This window comes from Periplaneta americana, chromosome 16, assembly GCF_040183065.1.
Source record: "Periplaneta americana isolate PAMFEO1 chromosome 16, P.americana_PAMFEO1_priV1, whole genome shotgun sequence".
NCBI classification, from domain to species: Eukaryota; Metazoa; Arthropoda; class Insecta; order Blattodea; family Blattidae; genus Periplaneta; species Periplaneta americana.
Genome location: NC_091132.1, coordinates 155,012,442 through 155,037,679, shown reverse-complemented (window position 1 = coordinate 155,037,679; position 25,238 = coordinate 155,012,442). Strand labels below are relative to the sequence as shown.

The window sequence follows — 25,238 nt, the reverse complement described above, 5'->3', positions numbered from 1 at the left end:
GACCTTTCCTACCAACTGATCGAGGGCGCGCTTGATGTACAGCGGGCAGATGTTTTCCATCGTCTCTTGGGAGCTGTCAACAATCTTGTTGATATATCTCGTAGGCGGCACAATCTTTACTGAGGCGGGATTAATCATAATGGCATCGGCCGCTCTCCATTTCTTTGTATTATTAGTTTGTTGAGTTGAAGGAAGGTTGGAGGCCAGGACATTTTGAACTGGCTCCCCCTACGGAACTATCGGCGTCAGCGAAAGAAAAAGACACCTAAATATTCTTCGCGGTCTGTGCCGGCCGTGGGGACCCGCGCACAGCCCGATCCCAAGCAACCCACTTCACGCAAGTTACCCTTCAAACTGAACATTACATACCTAACGGCAAGTTCTGCACCAGAGATGTGTCACAGTTTTATGCCCCTACCACGGGAATAACCGCCCGTGGCTCCCCACTCTACACTGAAAACAATCGCCAGACTACTCGGCTAACTCCGACCCGCCTCCCAAAGCCAGAGCAATCCGCGATCGCACACAGCTTCAGGGAACTTGTGGTTGATTACACTGCGACACCCATCAGTCAGCGGTAACTCGTCGGAGCGATATATTCGTCCCTGCGAGCAGAGTCGGTCACCGGGACGATTAAATCGCCCCGGACCCCCATGGGGGCTCTACGTGATTGTACTTGACCTCTGGTCCAGGTTCGGAACCTAAACTTGCATATAGGGGCAGTATGAATGTCCACCATTTATTCGTTGCTGGGTGCTCTGCCGGGCCATACAAGTTGGAAGTCGCGCTCGAAACCGTGGGAGAGGACCACGGAGATAGGAAAGATCCCCGCTGGTGAGACGGAGTTATAAGCCTAAGAACTTTAACTAGTAATGAATATAATGAACTAGAAGAGGAAGAACAATGTAGCCTCATCAGGCATTAACAATTCCCGTCTTGGAGGCGGACGTGGCGAAAACAAACAGCGGGGATGGAGAGGTGAGAATGGCTGTGATGATGTGGTGGGCGTTCCGCATGCAATGGTGACCGGCGGAGAGAAATAGTGATGAAAAAGAGGAGAGAACGAAAAGGGGATGGTTGGTGATAAGACGAAAAATGGCCGAAAAGAAGAGCACGAGAGCCACCATTGCACCCCTCGGTCACCGACTTGGAGGAACCCACCTCGAACTTTTGTGTGTTTTTGTTTTGTTTTTTATCACCCAAAATGTTCCATTACGCAGAGTAATACTACATGCCTTGATTTTCTTGTTAGGTATTTGTAAATATTTCTTTTAATAATATGCTATGTGATAATAATAGTCGAACAGCTGGATAATACGCACGGTAGAGCAATGATGGTCACTATTAACCGGGCCGTACCGAGCCGTGTGAAACAAAAGACAATCGAAAATGTTGTAGTAAAATTCGCGGCTATATTCTTAAATAAATTACTCCATTAGTCAAATGCAAGGTTTATATACTACAACAGCGGTATTTTGAATGCTTTAAAAGAAAATGCAAATGTGGTAAGATCTTCAAGTAGGTTATCACAAGGAAATGAAGAGGAAAAAGTGTGTGCTTCACGGAATATTCAAATGACGGGAAAATGGACACTTAACAAGACATAATGAAAAATTTCCAGAAGGAAATCACAGAAAGGTACAATTCTTGCGTCGGATCTTACAACAGTTTAACAAAAGGCAATGATGGTAAGCCCAACAGAAAATTTTTCATAATATTATTCACTGATACTCAAATGAGTGAAAAATTTATTCAGGAAGTGTGTCTTCTTAAAAGTTGTGCCAAATGCAAACAATGTGGAAACCAAATGAAACTCAACACGAAGTGTGATAAGTGTCGATGTCACAAAAAGAATTGGAATACGCAGTTTAGTTCAAGATACGACTCATTGTTGAACAACAGCAACTTAACATATGAAGAAATCATATTCTTATATGAAATTCTCAATAATACGTCCAGGAATAACATAAAACAAGAGTACAATTTTGATTACTAAACTCCTAGTAATTTGAGATCGCTTATAAGATCGTCTTAATTTTCTAGTAGAAATGTCTTCCGCACAAATTGGTGATCCAGAGAAAGTCATTGAAGTAGGAGAGAGTAAATTTGGTAAACAGATTATGAGTAACACTTTCCACACACTTAGCTTTTGAATGGCTTTCGCGTGTGTGAAAACGCATGTTGATTTCAATCTCCCAATTGTGAGAAAGACTTTCAGCATACCTGGCATTTCAATGGTTTTTCGTGTGAATGCGTACATGTTTATTTAAATATCCCGAATCCGAGAAACTCTTTCCACACACCAGGCATTTGAATGGCGTTTTGCCAGTGTGAATGCGAAGATGTTTATTTAAATATCCAGATTCTGAGAAACTCTTCTCACACACCTGGCATTTGAATGGTCTTTCGCCTGTGTGAATGCGTACATGTTTATGCAAGTCTCCCAATTGTGAGAAACACTTTCCACACACCTCGCATTTGAATGGTCTTTCGCCGTTGTGAAATCGTATATGAATCTTTACTTCACCAAGTCGTGAAAAACACTTGCCACATATCTCGCATTTGAATGGCCTTTCGCCTGTGTGAATGCGACAATGCTCGTTTAAATGCGAGGTTGATGAGAAACACTTTCCACACACCTCGCATTTGAATGGTCTTTCGCCCGTGTGAATGCGTACATGTCTCTTCAGGTCTGCCGAATTAGAGAAAGACTTTCCACACAAATCGCATTTAAATGGCCTAAATGTGTCCGTGTGAATCTGTGCATGTCTGTTTATGTTATACGCTGTAGAGAAACATTTTCCACACACCTGGCATTTGTATGGCCTTTCGCCTGTGTGAATGCGAGCATGTCTCTTTAAATTCGAAGATGCTGAGAAACACTTTCCACAGACATCGCATTTTTCGACTGTGTGAATTTGAAAATCCTGTTTCAAAGAATGCGGGGTTACAAAAACCTCGATGCATTTATTACTCGTGATAGCATTACGGCTTACACCGCTAATGTTTGAACAGTCTGGTCTGTCGCTACATCTCTGTGTCAAATTCTCTTCTTCACGATCAATGCTGGTGCGCTCTCGTAACACAGTCTCCTCAACATGATCCACAATACTGAAATGAATATAAAAACTAATAAGTCTGCACTATAATCAATGTAGTGAGATGGAAATATATTAATCATTACATTCAGACATATATCAGATAATAATAATAATAATAATCATAATATTATTATTATTATTACAGGCGAACACGTTTATTGTTGCGTCTCTGTTTTTAGACCCCTTTTGGGGTATTTTGTGGCGATGATTAAGAAAGTGACTCTGGATAGACTATACCGCACAAGTTTCTTTAAATTCTGATTTGGTAGATGATCCACAATTATCAACTTTTAATCATGGATTTAGCAAGCTACATAATTTTGGATATCACAATTGCTTTTCGGAGTTTGTTTTTCTGTTTCCTAGTTTGTGTTTTGTGTGCGTACAAGTTATAGTTATGATCGTATAGGTGGTTTCTATAATTTTAGTCTAACTTGTATCTTTTAATTTTTGGAGGTCGAGCATCATAAAGGAATGGGCAAATCACAAGGTCGAGTTTGAATGATACTGACGTGTTTACTATATTACATTTTTGGGAGTACACACTACAAGTTAGCAGAAAACTTATTTCCGAGTTTGTGAAAGGAATACATGTGTCTAGATTGGAGATCGAGATCAGACTGGGCTCCTGATATGATAAGGAAATATTCTACGCAGAGTTTGCGCCAGTGGACAAATAGAAAATGGAAAGAGGATTACCAAGGGTTATTTCCTTATTATTAATATCATAGGCGTCTATTGAAGTAATCGTGATAAGATGTCACATCCTGATCTAGCTTCAGCTATGAGATCTCTGCCGCACTTGGATCTGTAGGCTTACCTATTCCACTCTTGCATGAGCTATCAGAGATCGCACTAGATGAATCTTTTATGTCTCTATGTGTGAAATACCACAAGGAAAAGAAAGTGGGAACAGTGACAATGGTTTTCAAACTTCACATTTTCAATTCTTTGACCAGAAGCAGTTTAGCAATTGTAACATAATCTTTTCAAGATAATTTATTAATATATCAAAAGACAACTTCTCAAAGTTTGGTGAACAATGTAAGTTCAATTTACTAAAGAAGATGAAATAGATAATAAATAAAACAAATTACTGTTAACTGCCACAGTAAAAATAAAACGGTATAGCAGAATTGGGAATGAAATGGAAGCATTATATGATTAATAGAAATAAATTTCACACTTCGGGCTCAATAGAATAAAGGACCATAAAAAATAAAAAAATAAATTTTGCTGAGAATCTAAAGTAGTCTCTACGAAATAAATGTTGTAGCTTCCAAACAGTTTCCAAAAGCAATTGGAACTTCGCACTATTCTGTGTTTCCATTCAGTTCAAGACGAAGTCCCAATCTTCTTTTTCATTTAAGACATTGTTCTCCGTTTCATAATAAAAAAAGCTATACAAGATAAATTTGCCTGAATTTCATAATATGAAAATCTGAAAAGGAACACAACTCAATAATGGAGTGCTTCAGCTAGCTGTTGCTGCAAAAGTAACGCAATCTGTAATTACAGAAGTACAGATCTGCAAAACTTGTCACAACTTTCGCAGCAGTTGAATTGCACAGCACGAAAAACAGCCAACTAGCACAATGCAGAGGGATTGCAGCCGCAGTATAAATGTTGCCAATCTAAAAAGTTTGAATTATGGTTTATTTAACGACGCTCGTGATTGCAGAGGTTGTATCGGCATCGCCTGTGTGCCGGAATTCTGCCCAGCAGGAGTTCTTTCACATGGCAGTAAGTCTATTGACGTCAGCCTCTCCCATTTAAGCACGCTTAAATGTCATCGACCTGGGGCGAGACCGAATCCGCAACCTCGAGCATTGAAGATCAACGCTATTCCGACTACGTTACCCAGTCTGACTGTTGCCAATCTAAGTAGTGGCATGTTCGTATCCTAAAGGAGATCACGGTTCTCAAAGGACAGCAGAATACTAAACCAGCAGGAATATGTAGTAGGAGCTGTAGTGTTAACTTGTCATGGTAATGATAATTTTAGTGAATCTTATGTCATTTCAGTACCAAGATAAACTGAGGAGTTAAAAAGAATAACCACACAAATAGAGTACGTAGAAAGAAGACTCATACATTACAACATTTATTTCATACGTCATCTTTGCATGAAGTTCTGAAAGAATAGAAGAAGCAAAACCAACACAATAATCTGTACTTACCTCTCAATCAACATTCCATTCTCTTCTGAAGATATTTCTTCTATCTGTGCCTGCTGAACTCCGTCCACATCCAACAAATCTTCCTGAAAAGTGAGTAAGTAATGAAGGGAGCTTTAACTGACCATATTGGTCATTGGTTTCCTATATCACACCTCACTATTCAAACCCAGTGATTCCAATCTAATTTTTCGATAGGGCTAAAGTACAAAGACTTTCACAAAAAAGTATTTATGTAGTACATACATCCTTCCTTCAAATAAGGCTATTTGCTTTTAGTGTTATGCGTGGGAATCAAGTTTCAACCTCGACAATATGTCATGTCATGTATAAATGATCTGCAAAAAAAGGTAACAAGAAATTGCAACATTTGATGTAAAGAAGCAGTAAAATGGTTATATATTGGAATATTAATATATTTCGCTGTTAAAAGTTTTATTGACTCGACATGCAGACTTCCTAACAGAACATAAGAGCAGAAAATAAAGGTTTTGTTACCACACTTCCTAATTAATTTGCAATTCAGATTGTTGCTGCGGTTTCAGAAGATTTATAACGTCAAATGAATAGAGCCATGGAACGTGGAATTTGTAATTGTGTAAGTTTGTAAAACAATTGACGAGACTGGTTTCGTGAAAGACAGGGAAGACTACTGAAATCGAATTCTGTAAGCATCAGTATAAATGTCGATTTTGTAACTGTAAGTAGAGAACATTATAAAAATGTGGATATGGTAGACGCAATGTCAAACAAGATGCAACATCACATTAACATTATTATTATTATTATTATTATCATCAACATCGTCATTCGGTCTTGAGCCATCATGCTGTTCGGTTGTGTGTGCGTTTAGTTCCCAGAACTTACAGCATACAGCAGTTGTATCGAAGTATAAGTGGATATGGCGCCTAGTAAAGACGTCTGTCTTTTGTGCAACTTGCCTTTCTTTGGAAGGTAAACATTTCTGAAATGTGTTTGACAGTGCAGTCTTCATTATCATTCACAATGCTTGGATATTGGAGAAGCTGAGTATGACATCTTCATGCAAAGTGGCAGTTCAACCTGTAAGTGCCAGAAGTGTGTAAGTACTCGGAAATCAACGCAGGGGGACAACACGTCAGTGCGTCCTATTACTCCAGGAAAGAAGAAGGTGATCTCACCTACACGTGAGCTTGTTTACAGTAATTTTACTCCTTTTTCTAAAGATGGTCTTGCAGTTCAGATTGAAACAGTCAGACTAAATAGTGTTTTTTTATTGGGCATGGTTAGTGACATTTTGATCTATGTCAAGAATTTACAGAAAGACTTTAATGAAATGAAAAATGAAATTTTTGCCCTAAAAGAACAAATGGCAGAATTGTTATCAAAGGGCTGCTGCCCCCCTAAATCCTTTCATAATATTTCTTCTGAGGGTCAACAATCTGCACAAGCTAATGACCTCAAGAAGTCTTACAGCAAGATTGTTTCGGAAAACTTAGCTGCTGACAATTCAAATACTTTACATTCTGCAGTCTCAGTGACAGGTAAACCAGTACATGTGAGTCCTATTACAGTGAAACATAATGCAAATCAGGAAATGAATGAGCCCAATGCTATTAATGTTCACACAACGAAGTCTTTCAATTAATATCTAGAAAGAAATTAAAAAAAAAAAAGAGAACACAAAGTTGGAACCTCTTCTACTAGCAACATTGAAATGGGCCCTGAGCGAATCTGAACTAAATCTCTCTTTGTTTCGAGATTCAGTTCCAAAGTTAGCACTAACAATATTGTCGACTCTCTTAAAAAACAATTAGAACTTAGGTCACTCTTGGTAACTAAACTTAAAACCAAATTTCAAAAGTATTCTTCATTCCATGTAGCTGTGGATGAAAGGGATTTTGATTTGATAAATAATCCTGAAATTCGGCCTGCTGGTTGCACTTTTTTTTTTTTTTTGGGAAACTCAAACCTGAACAGCATTTCTCGCATTCTACGAATTCAGATTCAGTTGATTCTCAGGGAAATGCCTCTTAGTCTTATCTGCTATCACTCAACTATTAATGTGCAATTCCATTAATCATCTTGAGATTTTTCATCAAAATGTTCGTGGACTTAATACGAAATGTGATGAAATTTTCCAAAATATAGCGAGTAAGAATGATATCATTATCTGTCTCACTGAAACATGGTTATCCCAATATGTTGTTAATACAAATTTGTTTCCTAATAATTATACTGTTTCGTGCTGACAGGTTGTTTGAAGATACCAACAAAGTAAAAGGTGGGGGTGTCTTAACTGCTATTAGCAACATTTTACACGTCGGAGATATGATTTAGAATTCATTAATGAATGCCTTAGGATCGAAATTAAAATGTCAGATGGTTGTAATCTGCTAACTGGTAATCATTACTTTCCTTCTGATACAGATCACAAACATTTAAGGTCTTATCTAAATTTTATTGAAAAAAATCTTGATACCCACAACATTAGAATCGTTTTTCTCGGGGATTTCAATTCTCCTGGCGCCAATTGGTCATCTGATTGCACACTTAATGATATTCATTACTACGCAAAAATTAAGTCTCAGGATTTATTTTCCTCATCTTGTCTTCTAGGACTAAACCAAATTAATGTAACGAGAAATAGTAAAACCCTTATTGATCTTGTTTTTACAAATGTCCATAACTGTTCAGTTAATCTTGCTAATCATTCACTAGTTTCGGAAGATGTTCATCACCCATCTATTTGTATTGATATGGGAGTTAACTCACCATCACCATTACAGAAACAAAATCAGTCTTATTTAAATTATTCTCAAGGTGATTATCACTGTCTTTATTCCATTCTACACAATTATGATTGGAATTGTATATTTTACTACTGATGTCAATGTTGCTACTAACTCTCTGTCAAAAATCGTTAATGATGCTATATCTAAAGCTGTCCCTGTCACCTTTGTGAAAAAGTCGCACTACTCTAAATGGTTTTCAAACAGCCTACCAGCCTATGTCTACTCATTAAGAAAACGAATAAAGCACATAGAAATTAAAAAAATATATATATCCGATCACCACTATCAAATTTTCTCTTACTATAGAAAACAAGTCAAGGCTTTGATTAAGTCTGATAAATTTAAATGATTAAAATCCATTGATGATTGTTTAAAAAAAAAAGAGCCTAATAAATTTTGGAAATATGTAGAATCTTTTCGGACATCGAAAAACATACCTAATGAATTTATTATTAATGGGGTTCACATTGCTGATCAAAAAATCATTGCAAATCCATTTGCTAGTCCATTTAAATCAATTCAGATCAACCATAACTCTAATTTTCTCACTTTTTATTCTAACTTTAATAACTTTTACCCCTTCCTATAATCACTTGTGATGATGTCAGGAAGGCCATAAGAAATGTTAAGCCGAATAAATCTATGGGTACGGAAGGCATCTCTAATTTTATTATTAAAGGATGCTCTGAAATTTTCGTACCTGTTTTAACCTACATTTTCAATTTGAGTTTAAAAAAATATAGCCTATATCCTTCTCTTTGGAAGGAAGCATCTATTATTCCCATATTTAAGAGTAGTAATAAAGCTCTTTTACGTAATTATAGACCTATTTCCATAATTGATAGCTTCTCAAAAATTTTTGAAAAATAATTCAGAAACATATTTCTTTTCACGTGAAAAACAAAATCAATTCGTCCGAACATGGTTTTACAAAAGGAAAATCTACGACTACTAATTAAGTATCTTATCTCAATTATATTATGCCTATAGTTGAAACTCAGGGTCAAATTGATTCCATTTATTTTGACTTCAGCAAAGCATTTGAGTTGTTCCCCATAATATGTTACTGAGTAAATTAAATTCTTTTGGTCTTACCACTAATTACCTGGGCTGGTTTGAAAATTATTTAAAAAATAGACAATCCTGTGTTAGACTTAGAAATTCTAATTCTGATCCTTATACTACTTTATGCGGAGTTCCACAGGGTTCCACTTTGGGGCCTCTACTATTTTTATTATTTATAGATGATAACTGTAAAAGAATAAGTTCTAACTGCCTTTTATTTGCCGATGACCTTAAAATATTTCACAAAATTAATAGTCTGGCAGACTGTATAACTTTGCAAAATGATATAAATGCTATTGAGCTATGGTCTGCTTATAATGGAATGAAAATTAATGAACTGTAAACTTCTGTCATTTCCTTCTCTAGAAAAACCACTTCTCTTAAATTTAATTACACTTTTAATAATATCAACATAATAAAGAAAGACTGTATTAGAGCCTGGGAGTTCTACTCGATACCAAATTACATTTTCATAATCAAGTCCAATATATTTATAATCATTCCATTAGAATGCTCGGACTTATAGGTCTATAACTTATTCTTTTTCTACTCTAGCTACTCTAGTAATTCTATACTATACATTAATCAGATCTAAACTAGAATATGCATCTGTCGCCTGGAATTCTATTACTTCTACTGATTCGGTTAAATTAGAAATCATCCAACGAAAATTTATGTCCCTATGTGCTTTTAGGTTTTTACCAAATTCATCTGTTTTCAATTATGAGCGTGCTTGTAAATATTTTAACTTTTCTAGCCTTTATGCTAGACGTCTTGAACTTGACTACTTATTATTTTGTAAGGCCTTAAAGGGTGATATTGATTGTGAATCCTTCATAAGCAATATCTATCTTCGGGCTCCTTCGAATGGTTTAAGATTTCAAAAAGTTTTTTTTATACCTATAAGCCTAAATCTCTCTCTCCAGTTGTCAGATCGTGAAAGCTGCTAATTTACATTATATTTATTCAGATCCGTTTAATGTATAATTTGTTGTTTGGCTATTCTTATATTAAGCATATTCATTTCAACTTAATTTGTTTGTGTTGTTTTTAGCTTTTCTGTATCATGTATTTTTGTATAGTTATCTATTCATTTTGTCATTATTGTTTGTCTCTAATTTTAATAATTATTTGAATGCACTATTTTTGTTATCTATTCATTTTGCCATTATTGTTTATTTGTATTTCTCTCAACTTGTAACAATTTTGTATGCACTGTTTTTGTTATTCCTTGTACACTGTAAATCTTGTGCCAACTTTTATCTTATCCTGAACTGTTATTGGCCCCAGGCTGTTGTACAGCACAAATATTGGTAAATAACTTAAATTATTATTATTATTATTATTATTATTATTATTATTATTATTATTATGCATCTTAATATTTTGTTATTTTTTTTTATAAACTTACTTCTTAACAAACTTAGAGGACTCCCAAATCTTTCGTGGGTTTTGTATAAGCCTTTACATTTGTTTGAACGCATCATTCAATGTCTAGCATACTAATTGCTAGATCAAAAACAACAAAATAACAAATTTCGTAAATTTAAAAAGAAATCTGTTCCTAGGTGCAGTTCTTTCCATGCTTTTGAAATAATTCTCTGTTCCATGCCAGAAATATAATTGCGAATTATTATTTTATTCCAAATCTAAAATGAAAACTGACCAATTTGCGAACGTAATGGATAATGAGAAAGCAGTTAAACAATTCGACACTACTAAAAAGTTTGATATACTTAAAAAATGCACTACTGGCATAATACTGCCAGTGAACCACTTACATTAACTTCAGATTTCAGAGTGGAGTCTTCAATCTTTCTCTCAACTTCAGATTTCACCATAGGAAAGCTATTAGGCACTGGTGTGGTGTCTTCAACATTTATCTCTGATTTGATAAAATAACTCTGGTCCACGCATTCTGGCTTCATGCTGGACATTTCCAGATACGATAAATTCTCCTCCTACAGAACAAAAATATGACTTCATGTGAAATAGTCGCCAATCTGGTTCTGCGTGGCAGTCATAATATGCACGTCAATAACTGACGCAGATTTCGAATGAATGTACAGTAGAACCCCAATTAACCGTCACCCTATTAACCGATCGTCGGATTATCCAACTGTCCTCTCGAATTTTTTTTATTGTAGGCAGAAAAATGTGTGAAGTACAATACATTACATTAGTACGTACTTTTACTAGAAAGAGTTTTTTCCAGCTTTACCGTTACACAGTATGTAGCAGGAATGCTGCCACTATCCGCAATAGACACAGTTACTAGTGGAAGGGGATGTTTTTCCCAGCTTGTACAATAACCACTACCGGCTTTCAGAGGAATGACCCACAGAACTTCCACACAATTACAGCCAATGCACCATTCAGTCATTGTTCTACTGTCGTGTGGCCGAACTGTTTACCTACTATGCAAAATATCTTCTACGGGCGTAAAAAGAAAACGTATTGCGTTAAGTATCGAAAAAAAGTTCAAATAATCGAGCGGTTCAGGATAGAGAAACTGTGGCTCGTCTCGTATCAGAATACGAGATTGGCGTAACAACTGTGTGCGATCTAACAAAAACAAGGATAAAGTGCTACAATTTGCGTCTTCTTCAGGCAGTATTACTGGATTAAAAATTCGAAAACTATGAAAGATTCCATGTTCAAAACCTTAGATGAAGTTCTGTCTAGCTGGTTCCAACAAAAGAGAGCTGAAAGTGTTCCAATTAATGGGACAATTTTAATGAAGCAGGCGCAAATTTTCATGAGGAATTGGGTCTAAGTCAACCATTCGTGGCATCGAATGGATGGTTGCCAAGATTTAAATCTCGCCATGGAATACATGAACTTTCTCTAGTGGGAGAAAAACTTAGTGCCGATACAGATGCTACAGAACAGTTTAAGAATGAGTTCAAATGTGTATTGATAGGTACAAATTTGTGCCCGACCAAATTCATAACGCAGATGAGACTGCACTGTACTGGAAATGTCTTCCAAGCAAAACACTTGAAGCTTCATTAGAAAAGACTGCTTCCAGATATAAGTCAAGTAAGGAACGAGTGACGCTAATGTGTTGCGCAAATGCAAGTGGAGAACATAAAATTATAGGCAAGGCAAAACATCCACGATCATTCAAAGGTATGGATATTAAACATTTTATTATCACAGTAAATCGGCATAGATGACACGTGACATTTTAGTTCGTGGTTTCATTCCAAGTTTGTGCTCGAGGTTAGTGCCTTTCTGAAATCTGTAGGATTGCCCATAAAAGCGGTTCTTCTCATTAATAATGTTCCCTCCCATCCCAATGAGACACAACTCAAATCTCGTGATGGGAACATTTTTGCTTTCTTTCTGCCACCTAATATCAGGTCACTTCTCCAGCCTATGGATTAGGGGGTAATTGTTACAATGAAGCGACATTATAGAAGGGAGTTGTTGAGTATACTGCTTGCAGAAAAACAGACAATGACAGATTTCTGGAAGAAAGTCTTCAATATAAAGGAGGGAATATATCTAGCAGCTAAGGCGTGGGGCATGATATCAAATCAGAACATAATTTGGTCATGGAGAAAATTGAATAACAATGCTGAAGAGTTGGTAGGTGAAAATCTCGCATCCAACGATGAAGAAACCGACATTCAGATAAGTTCGCAATCCCTTTGTGAGATGATCGGACACATTAACGAATTTCGTGATGTGGATGAATTTCTTTTATTGGGTTATTTTACGACGCTGTATCAACATCTAGGTTATTTAGCGTCTGAATGAAATGAAGGTGATAATGCCGGTGAAATGAGTCAGGGGTCCAGCACCGAAATTTACCCAGCATTTGCTCGTATTGGGTTGAGGGAAAACCCCGGAAAAAACCTCAACCAGGTAAATTGCCCCAACCGGGATTCGAACCCGGGCCACCTGGTTTCGCGGCCAGATGCGCTGACCGTTACTCCACAGGTGTGGGGTATGTGGATGAAGAAAACATGCAGCAGTGGCTCAATGTTGGAACTGCGTTGCCAGGATATGAACTAAAAAGTGACGACGACATCGTTTCCAGTGATGGTAACCAGTGCGACAACGTGGAAAATAACTCCGATTCTGATCAGGAAGAAGAGCTAGCAGAGGAAGGTGACAGAACAAGACGTGTGCCACTACAAGTAGAGCTTCAATCAACAAAAACTTTACTGGAATTTTTGGAGCATGAAGATGATACTCAATTTCCTGATATTCTTGCCATCAGAAAATTAAGAATGGACATAAGGACAAAGTTAAATAAATCTAAATTCAAAAGAAAAGTAACTAACTTCTTCTCAGCACAGAGGTTATGAGAATCTGTAGATTGTGTAAATAAATCCAATTTTCTTGCGTTTTTAGTTGCATATTACTGTACTTCTTTGTGTTTATTAGCTATAAACAGCATGATATTGTATAGTGTAGTGTGTTGTATGAAGATGCCAGTGGTTGCAGTACAGCAGAGGCTTCAAATGACAAAATTATAAATATTTTACACTTGATTTATGAACATTTTTTATAGTACGGATTATACAATTTTTTCGATTAACCATTCAGTCCATTCCCTTCATTACCACGGATAATCGAGGTTCTACTTTGCTTTAAGCTTTTCCATATTTAATTAAAGTCACAGTTTTACTCGTCAATAAGTGGTAGTACAGTCTAATATCATACAGTCACGAAGCTTGATGTGAATTTTTGCATTTCTCGCGAAACAAGCAGTTAGCAACTGAGAGTACTAGGAACAATAGATTGTGCGATAGTAGCGATTCTAATGGCTAGCAACCAAAGTTCAACTGTCATTGGATGCATATGCCCTACATAAGTATCTAAATTATCTCATTATAATATTATTATTATTATTATTATTATTATTATTATTATAACTATTTCTTACCAATGTTTATTATTGTCACACTAACATTACTTATATAATTTTCATTATTTACTTTCATGTTGTTTTATGGTCTAGATGTAATAACTATGTAAGCAATTGTATTCAATTAGAATTAGTCTGGCTGAATGGGAGAGAAGGCCTACTGGCCTTAGCTCTGCCAGATTAAATAAATAAATAATAATAATAATAATTATTATTATTATTATTACATATTGAACTTCGTTTTCTTAGTAGGTTATTTTACGACGCTTTATCAACATCTTAGGTTATTCAGCGTCTGAATGAGATGAAGGTGATAATGGCGGTGAAATGAGTCTGGGGTCCAGCACCGATAGTTACCCAGCATTTGCTCATATTGGATTGAGGGAAAACCTCGGAAAAAATCTCAACCTGGTAATTTGCCCCAAGCGGGCCACTGGGCCACCTGGTTTCGCGGCCAGGTGTGCTAACCGTTACTCCACAGGTGTGGACTAGAGCTTCGTGACTGAATGTACTAGACTGTGGTGGTAGTATGTATTCCATAAATACTAATCCAGTGAGAAAATGTTACTGTTGTAGGACATCAGAAAGCTCCTGGCTTGAATAATATTGTCTTAGAAATTATAATTCAGAACAAAATATTATGGGACACAGAGGAAAACGTCTCTCACATGATATCAAAGGTTCATCTAAGTTTTATATAAAGGTACCAAACAGAACCACAGTGGAGCTGTTCAGTACGGTTTTGGAACCAGACTGCATCAATAAGTGTGGCTCTGCATTATTCAATCATGATGCAGGGCGAACAGCAACCACACAGACTAGCTGATCATGTGAAAATTTCTTTCCATAGGGAGAGTAGAACCAAAACACATTTAATAATGACAGACCAATTCATGACGCAATATATCACAAAGCAATAGCAAAGGACATTAATTTATTCTACTGAATGCAAAGTGTGAAGTGAATGCTTTTGTCCACTGTTCGACAAGCACACAAAGCAAATATATAGTAAGTATTTTATGTTTACCACCGATAAAGCCTTATTGTCTTCCATTCTGTGTGTGTTATCATGCGGTACTAATAGCAAAGGATCATCCTCAGTCTCCATCTTGATCAAATCCATCACGACTGAAAGAGAAGGTTATGTTATTGTCAATGATTACAGAAACCGAATTGCTGAGAAACAATTACTACAAGTTACAACGATCAAATTCGAATCCCACTTCCTCGTACACATTTTCACACAAGAACTGCTCTATAAATAAATAATATAACTCGTAGATGTCAGCTTTAGTCCCACCATCAAACAGATATTATTTTAATCTCATATCGACATTGAAACAATGTTCGACTTTTCTTGCAAGAATAAACGACGATACATAACTTATATATTAGGTGTAACTCTTCCGTAAGGCATGATTTCAACGTCAGTGGAAAGAATTATGTAGTTATATTCTGGATGAAACTTGCGCAGAGGAAGTTATGGTGATTTCGGAAATGAATATCGTCGAATTTATAACGAATATTTTTTTAGACGCTCTTGATATTATATGCAAGGCACAACAAAAGACTAAAACTAATCACATATGTCACAGATTCGTATTATATGCAGTGTGTATAAGCGGAGTACGAAAGGAACTATCTCAGTGCTAGTGTAACCAAAACTATAATTTCTATAAAAATAGAAATTTTCAAGAAGACTGTAGTCGAAACAGACTCTTACATAAATATGCGCATTTAATCTTATTACAGGTATTATAAAATTGAGGATTATATTAACCAACAAAAGATAACAGTAAGATTCACACTGCAAGCCTCCTTTCTCAATCATCAGGGATGTCGATAGTTATTTATCGATTTGTGCATAATTAACTATAAAAGTCGTTGCCTTACATTTGCCGCTTTTGTATTCACAATAGGAAATACGTGAAAATGTGGGGTTTACACTTTCATAAGAAATTACAATATAATTTTGTATAGCTTCTTCCTTTTACCTTCTTTTCCCTAATTCACTCTTTTTTCGCTCCAGTTTCAAAATCTGTTACATATATTTCATGTTCTGTTACATGTATTTCATGTTAATTTGCCTATGTGCAGCTGCGGGGATTCGGCCCAAGAACTTTTCAATTTATAGTCAGACGCTTTACCACTACGCCATGAAGCACTTTGGAAAACTCTTCTGAAAATAATTCACTTAATACTACTTGCTGTTTATAAATGACGCCAGTCATATGTATGTCTATTATCAGGCAGTACATCTCACTTGTCGATATGTGTCAGAGGAAGAACAAATATTTCTATGGATCTAAAGTCTGATTAGTGTAATATGTAGCTAATCGGAGATGTACGCAATGGAAGAAGAAGGGAACTGGCCACTCATTATCTCCTGACCTAGTTGCCTCACAAGTGATGCCTTGTTGATTGTTTCACCCAGCCTTCATCACTTGTGAGGTTCAGACCTGACTTCAGACAGTTGACAACAAAGAATTTTGTATAATAAAAAAAACAGCATTAAAACAAATGAAATAGATGGGTCATTCTCTGAATAAAGTATTATTTATTGTCACTGTCTGGTAAATATGACAGGAAAAATATAATGTTGACGTTTTAAATTAATGATTAAATTAAGTCACTAAGAAGCGAGGGATTATGGAAAATGTTAATTAATATATCTTCATTTACAGTATATTTAGGCTATCCAAATAGTAATAATGTCCCCTCTGTGGACTGTAGCTACACCCGATTTGTAACAATCTGGGCATTGCTGACTGTAAAATCTTATTTAAAAATGCAGTTTCAGCAAATAATAATAATAATAATAATAATAATAATAATAATAATAATAATAATAATAATAATAATAATAATAATACAAAGTATCAGAAATCCATATCCAAGAAAGACTTCGGCCTTTCAAAAATTGAACAGTGTTAATGAATTTCAAAATTTGTCCCTAGGAAACTGAATCTCCCTATATGACAACTATAAAAGTGCGATAAAATGTTCATAGAGTGCAGCAGCTCTCAGTGTGTGTGTCTGGAATTAATGAGAAAGGAAGAAATAATGTGTAACAGCCAAAGCTTGTCTTCACCAGTGTATCTTGTGTTGTGGATGTTACATATCAATTATCATTTTGAGTTTCGCAAATTTCTTCCTGTTATTATCACAATAATTAAAATAGGAATTACTCATTATGGGCCGTATTCATAGACATTCTTAGCGGGGGGTTCCAGTGGATGATCAGCGAACTAACATTTTTCGTATTCATAAAGCAGTGTTATCGATAAGATATGATATGAATCCTGTACAAGTAACCATCCGATAGCCCGGGCTAGTTTAGCATGCTCTTAGTGCAGGTTAGCGAAATGTCTATGAATAGCAAATGTTTTAATCGAATTCTGCGTGTAATTCAAATGTATGAGAGCTACCAATGTTGTAACCTCAAAACTGAAACAATGAAAAAATGAAATGCCTAATTTTGTCTGGTATGTGGACATCCCCTAAGCTGGTCCACGGAGGATAATACTGTACACGGAGGGTAAACAAGTTTGAAATTAATTTAAATTTGTGCTTAGAATTATGTAATAGCCTAAATATTTTATCTATCCTTTTTATTTTTTCTTGCTTTGTACAGAACAACTTCACTAAGAAAAAAGAAAAAGCCTACACAGTCGGATGCTCAAATTCAGAAGAAAAGAGAACAGAAAACACTTAGTATGAGATGCTCTAGACAGAGGATACGTGAAAATCCTATCCTTTATGAAGAGGCTAAAAGAAACGAGAGAATGCTATAATCAAAGAAAGATTTCTGGAAAGATAAAGACTACTCACAAAATGAACGACCGTGAAAAGAAAGCAGTAAGGAAAGTTTGGAAAGAGAAGGCAAAAAGATATGGTAAGAAGAAAAGAGAACAGGAGAATGTGGAATAATATGTAGACGAAAATACACCACCAGGTTCGCCTTCCTTAGTAAGGACTAACAGTAAAGAGGCACCACGAAAAAGTGGGACTGAGAGAGGGAAGAGAAAGGTCAGAACAAATAGAATCAAGCTACAGTAAAAGATAAAGGAATTTGAGGAGATACATAGAAGAACTAACGCAACACTAGAAAATTATAAAAAGAGATTAAGTCGGTTAAAGAAAAGTAAGCAAGTCCTACAGGAAAGCCCAAGGAGGAAAGTCCGCCGACTGCTCCACAGTCAAGAAATAAACAGTGAACATCTACCATACAGACAATTGTTGTTTGCAGAAGTTATTGTCAAGCAAATACAGAAGAATTTTAATAAACATAAATCACGCAAAGTTAAGACGACTATAGTTAAACTCTTGAGTTGAAAAAGAGTTAAAAATTACCGTTACTGCAATAATTCTACTTTGCTTTATGTACTATTGACTACCATTTCTCTTTCCATAATTCATATGATGTCAGTAATTTTGTCGAATTTACTACTTCTTCACTACTTCTGGGTTTCTTCCTCCATCTCACAGAAACATTTCCCCTTAACAATATTAAACAGATCTCCACGACTGTACAACTTCAACAGCAGTGAAGACAGATATCCTCCGTTGACACACATGTTCACTCCGTGGACAACTAAAAAGATAAAATGCCTAATATTTAAGTAAGAAATTTAAAAAAATCTTGGTCAGTTATCTGGAGGGCTTAAGTTACATTAATAAAGACGTCTGACCAGTCAGCTTAACATTTTTGTACATTTATCATAAATCTCATTTTGTTCTTCAATTCTGTACCTTTTTCAGAGAATGACCCAGATAGGAGTAACAAGTGATATTTTCAGCGAAGTTACCTAAGGTAGTGGAAAAGTAAAATTTAAATATATAATTCAAAGTAATTTATCCATTTCCAAAATAAGAGTCTGTCGTAAAGTAATAAAATAGTTACTATCACATTTTACATTACTTCATCCACAGATGAAAGCTATCATTTAAACAGTGCCTATAACAGCAATTCATGATCATTACAACACTAGGTGAAACAAAAGTACTCCAGAAAACTCAGACAGCAATATGTATAACATGAGTACAAAACGGGGATATGACTGAACGGCGTATTATTGTTAACTGCCCACTTGTATGGTATTTAGCTGGAAGGGAAAATTGAACGGCTCAGTGCCAGAGTTGCCTAACCCATAATTACACCCAAAAAAGTTATTGAAGTCTAAACTTAGACATCGTTTTTTTAAGATTATATGCTATCAATTGGAAATTATTTCTCATTTACTATAATGTAATGTTTATCTAGTACACCTACTTTGGCGAACATGCAAATGATAATTTACAGTCATTTTATGCAGAAATCTGCGGCTAAAAAATTTGTGGTTTAGACAACTCTATCACTGAGCCACTCAATTGTGTTTTCACAATACATGCTATTATAATTCTACCACTGTCCACTTCTCGTGACATTTCACTGCAATGTCGACGAAAAATATGCAGCAGTGTACAGTACTTGGCCACATTAATAGAATCACTCCTGAATTTTAAAACAATTTATTTATGTCGCACACCGTGCAAGACATGATTTTTTCCCTTAAATATGTTACTTGCAATCACTGATTATGCCAGCAGCATATGTTGACAATATGAAAACAATGTTTTTCATTTCTAGGGAATTACTTAACTGTATTAGACTGTTTGTATTAGATTACATTATCTTTCACAAATTAACTGACTTAGTCAGATATTATCTTTCACAAATTAACAGACTTAATGAGATATTGTACTAGTTTGAAGTAATAAAGTATCTTACTGATTTAGTTTATTACGTATTCCACACTAGCCTTTTTGGAGTTATTTTGTCAGTGCTTGTAATGGGAAAAATAAGCATCTCACGACTTGGAAGAAGTCTGGGGTTGCAGCTTCAATACAGAAAACAGAATTTCTCACAAAGGGAAATTACGAGGATACTTAGCATTTCTCAGAACTCTTGTCTATCGCATTAAGAACAAAATGAAAATGGCAGAAGATTTATCTTCTCGCCACATAGAAAATGCTATTCTAAAAGAAAAACATCACCAAGAGGTAAAAGGAAAATTCTCAATATCTGCGGGAAGTAAATGAGTATACACATCTGTTGACAGCTAAGATAGAATGTGAAGAACTGGTCATTTCTGAAACAGAGCAAAGATTGTGTGAGCAAGTCTACAAGTTGAGCCGTCTATGCTCAGCTAGTAGAACATCTTGCTACAGTACCGGACTTTTCGCCGTTCGCTATCTTAATATCAGCGCCACCTATTCTTTGTGCATTTTCCTTACAGTCCTTCCTATTCATCAGCAGGAATTCTGGATACTACGGAAAGGTGGAACAGAACTTTCTTGCGAAGTGCCATGAGGTATGCTGATCACTCAGAAAACTTGGGCCGTATAGGCGACATCGACTGCTTGGAGCACTCAGAAAACTCGGGCATTATAGGAAACGTTAAATTGTCTGATACATTCAGAAGACTCGGTTGGTATAGGTAACAACGTTGACTGTTTGGATAGACTTAGAAAGCGTCATCGATAGAAGTATTGTTATTAGTTGAATACACTTAGAGAGTTCCAGCCTGATATCTGTGGCCGGGAGGAAAAAGGTCTTAAGTTAATTTTTTGTGAAAATGGGATTTTTATATATTCTGAAAGCGGAAACAATTCTCTACAATCTGGTAAAACGGCTAAAGTCAAATAAGACTCGTGACTGGATTTACAGAGAGTTACCAAATGTCCCAAGTACTTTTTGAATCGGGCAAACACAGAATAAAGGACTTATGAATATTTAATACTTTATTCCTTACAAACCATCACATGTTTTCTTTCCATGCTTCCCTATTAAAAAGGCCTAACTTGTATTTTAGCAATTTTATCACATACTAATGCCCTTTCCTTTTAAAACTTTTAAGCACCAGGTAAAGAGTCCTATATTGTTTAAGACCCATTTTGCATTCCTAATAATTTTCATTTCTCATTTTTTTGACATGAAAAAGGTCTTATGTTTAATAGTCCCTTCTACTCAGTTTGGCGTCTAGTCTCAAAAGGGCTTAAGTGCGGCTATTTTTGGAAATAATTAAGAAAATTAATTCAGCAACATTACCTATTTTAGAAGAATTATAAACAAATAATATCCAGGAAAAACCTCTTAATTAAAAATACTCTATAATTGACACCAATTTCAATCTTCCTACTGCTCTCCTGAAAAATATAAAATTTTTACTTAAGATCTTTCTCCTCCCAGCCACAGATATATAAGCTTTGCTAATTAAGAGATTCAGTGGATTTGAAAGTCAGGTTTGCTTATGATAAGGTTATTATTGATGTTTGAAATAGTGTAGATATATTGTGTGTTAAGACTGACTTTCAATCATTACTAGGTTCCCGAGACGTATTAATGTGAGCAACTACAGTTACATTACTTGTCGTGGAATTATGTGTATAGTATACTAAGAACCATGGCGTCGGTATATTTGTATTATGGAATAGTTTGAGATTGTTTTCACTGCTCACAGGGATTTACGTCGCGAGCGACGATATGCGAACTGTTGGGTAGAATTGGATATAGTTGGAACGTCCGAGACATTAACTATCGGGATATGAGAGATTCTACATCGTAATAGAAGCATGCTTAGCTTTGCAATAGTTAAATGGGGTTACATTGCTTAGTGTATTCGTATACAAGTATTACTTTCCCTCTCTCTGTATCGAATATTGATTTTGTGAAGTTTGTACAGGTGTGTGCGCATTATATGAATGGCTATATTGAATGTGTAAGATTCTCTGCCGTGATAATAACGAAGTGTGTGTGTGTATATATATATATATATATATACAGAGCGATCGCCTACGGGTGAGGCCAGGAAAGTGGCATGTACTGATACGCCGCTTTGTACGCGCAGTTGTTGAGACACGCTCGACAATCAAGGACATCAAGGTCGACAAGTTATCAGTTGTGAGCCAGATGTTGCAGTACTTAACACGTACAGTGCAGTTTCTTGACACAGTTGCATAAATATTCAGCATGTGTGTAAAATTTGTTAACAATGCAAAACGCAAAATGCACGATTGAACAAAGAGTTTTTATGTATGATGCATATGTGAAAACAGAGTCATGTAGAGAGGTGCGTAGGCAATTTGAAGTAAAAATTTTCGTGTGCTCAATTCAGGGTAGAGAAACTGTTGTTAACAAATGAAGGACAACAGGGTCGATAAATGCTACAATTCCTAAGCGAAAACGAAGAGTATTGATGGGAGAAAAAAAATTGATGAAATCAGTGCATCATTTACACGCTCTCCTAATAAATCTCTAATACGTGTTTCACAGGAAGTTAGTGTTTCAAAAACATCAGTCTTTACTGCTGCTAAACTTTTAAAATTAAAACCCTATAGAGTATAGTATAGAAAGCGGAAGCTTACGGATAGACGATTCCCGCAAGCGACACCGCAGACAGGCCGTTTCCTGGCCCCACCCATAGGCGAACGTTCTGTGTATATATATGTCATTGTATGGATTAGGGTTGGTTCTCTGCAAATATGTATTGTGGTACGATACTATACGATAACTCAATGATTAAGACTGTATGGACGTTTATAAACGCCATGGAAATAAAATCGATGAGATATAGTAAAAGCTATATGTAGGACTGTAAGGTATACACTTTAGTTTAAAGACTGTTTTGTATGATCCTATTACGGTATATGTTATTCTATCGGAAGAGAATGTTATGATAGAATCAGATTGTATGAACACCATTGGTAGGAGAGGTAGCCATTATGTACAGATTTGAATTCTTATTAATGTACTTTCATATTTTCATTGCATCACACGTATCTCGTTAATGACACATCAATTCATTTGTACATTGTTATGTTGTTTATTGTTCAATTATACTGTTACGTTATTATACATTTGGTATTTGTCATTACTGCTTCCACTGCATTAACCAACCACTCAGTGCGCCTTCGATATATGATTCAGTGGGAATAACACATAACCCATTTCAAAGTGCTGCATGCATACTAAAAATTATTTCTGATGAATGCAATGATGAAAATGGACAAAGCAGCACAGACATTTCACGTACTAAACATTGTGAATATTCTGATATCGTATGTCTAAATTCCATCTAACTGTAAACATTGCTAAATTTCAAGTTTGTACAACTCATACTGTATGTTTATATCTTCCTCACGTATGTTCGTACGAGTCAATCTTCAAGTGCATGATTTATAAAGAAACATTTCCCCATCAAAAACAAGAGACACTGGATTCTGAATGCATGGTGAAGCAACCAACAGCGGTCATGAGATGGTCAGTAATATCAGAAAAAGTGTAGATCGCATGTACGTTGTTCAGGAAACAATAAAACAGTGACCAGTATGTCACTGTGTTGGAGACAACACTAACTCCACAATGAAAAGAGTGGCTCAGAAATGGAGAGGAATATGTATTTATGTATGCACGATGTAACACTTTGTCACAGTGATTAAAAAGTGAAAAGCTTTTTGTCAGAAAACCATACCTCGTGTGTTTGTCTCGGAAATTCTCTGGACTTAAACCTCATCGAGAATTTGGAGTTGCTGAAAAGGGAAGTGGCTATACATACAGATTATAACAACCAAAGTACTACTAACTGAAAGCCTACTTCAGGTTTGGAATAACAATAACAGAATCCAGCAGGTTCTATAATCCAGCATTGAGATTATCTATACCATGCAAAGTTGAGGATGTTATTAGAGTAAGAAGAGGGCTCATAAATTATTATAAGTCTTCTGCAGGGGTGGGTCAAGCAATGGGCTGGGGTAGACAGGGGAGGAGCAATGACACTAAACAAAAGTATGATCAGTTGCTTAGTAGAAATTGACCTTACGTGAGATGCCACCGATACTTTTTAAACTTAAATATAGCAGAGGATGGATGAACAAGAGAGATCATTCTCAATTTATAATTGAAATTAGATCAAAAATAGCGAATGAGTCAGTACCCACTAGCATATGCTTCCACCTATCGGAATAAAATAACAGTAGTATGCCTAACTTTCAATCTACGATTGTTTTACGCTCATTTTTTGTAAGTTTTTCCACGTTAGGAATAATAATCAGAAGGTTTTAAAGTTCATTAAGTAAACCAAAAGCAGTACTTTTAACCTACCACAACGTATACACTTCCAGGTAATTTCGTACTTCAGCTCCCAAATTATTTTAGATTTAGATATAGAGACGCGTTCGCATGTTCTCTACGATCTAATGAGCAGTGGCACTATCAAGGAAGCAGTGGATAGATATACATTGTCCGCAAAAGAGAATAAATTAAGTTTCACATCAACGGACGTGAAAACGTCACCAAACATCGTAAGATGGAGATTAAATTAAGTTTCATTCATAATGAATGCTATTACAATGACACTTTGACAGTAATGCTTGTACTTGCGAATTATAGTCGCGATGTTCCAAACTGACATTTCAACTTGCGTTTTACATGCATCCATAGATTTTAAATATTTTGAGTGTGGATTTGTGGATCGTTTGGCTTCACAAAATTATGTTCATGTTTGATACGTACATCAATGAGTGTACATTGTTTTGTAAATCCTGTCCACATTTACCCACCAGAAACTATGTGAGTTCCAGGCAAATTGTACCGCATTATGAGGGCTTGCAATGAGAGCCTATCGATCTGAAACGTCTACCAAAAAATACTTTCCCTCTCCTGGTCTCCAAACATGACCTAGTGCCTTTCCCTCCATTCACCCCACCCCCCCGCTTAACGCTGGTGGCCATAGTTTTATTATTCTATTTGTTCGTCTTGAATACCACCTAGGGTCGTAGAATTGCTCACTTTTTATGATTCTGTACAAATCACCTCGTTTTACCGTGACAACGCTTTTTAGTTCTTTTAGCACTTTGATTATTATATAACTTATGTCTTTGTTTTATTAAAAATTTTAGATAACGGCGCAAATAGCCATAGTAGCTGACGCGCCCTTCTTAAACCCTATTACTACCACTCCATTCACCCCTGTGATATTTCCTATGCAAGTAGGCCTACCTGCTCTCCAAAATTTCCACTACAACTTGATCACCATTTTCGTCAAACCACCAATCTCACTGCGATTTCTCTTCTAGCAGATGAGCATCATGCAATACAGATGGGAAAAAATAGCTGGAACAGTTTTTTTTTTAACTGTTTCACAATTGAAACTGTTTCGTGAAATAACCTGTTCCAACTGTTCCAAAGAGTGTTACACTA

General features: G+C 35.9%; 1 protein-coding gene across 3 annotated transcripts; it reads right to left on the bottom strand.

Annotated features, from left to right (window-relative positions):
• Positions 1 to 1,553: 1,553 nt before the first annotated feature.
• LOC138691492 (zinc finger protein 664-like) lies at positions 1,554 to 25,169 on the bottom strand. 3 transcript variants are annotated; one of them, XM_069813466.1, is made up of 6 exons: positions 24,141 to 24,249; positions 18,353 to 18,593; positions 15,027 to 15,127; positions 10,899 to 11,078; positions 5,282 to 5,364; positions 1,554 to 3,111 (listed from the first exon to the last, which is right to left on the bottom strand). In XM_069813466.1, exons 3-6 carry the CDS (start codon positions 15,120 to 15,122, stop codon positions 2,232 to 2,234), a joined length of 1,239 nt encoding a protein of 412 aa, XP_069669567.1. In that variant the 5' UTR covers positions 15,123 to 15,127; positions 18,353 to 18,593; positions 24,141 to 24,249; the 3' UTR covers positions 1,554 to 2,231. The 3 variants fall into 3 exon arrangements, with proteins under 3 accessions (XP_069669567.1, XP_069669566.1, XP_069669565.1); XM_069813465.1 differs by lacking the exons at positions 18,353 to 18,593; positions 24,141 to 24,249 and adding an exon at positions 25,038 to 25,169; XM_069813464.1 differs by lacking the exon at positions 18,353 to 18,593 and having other exon boundaries at positions 24,141 to 24,260.
• Between the last annotated feature and the right edge of the window lie 69 nt (positions 25,170 to 25,238).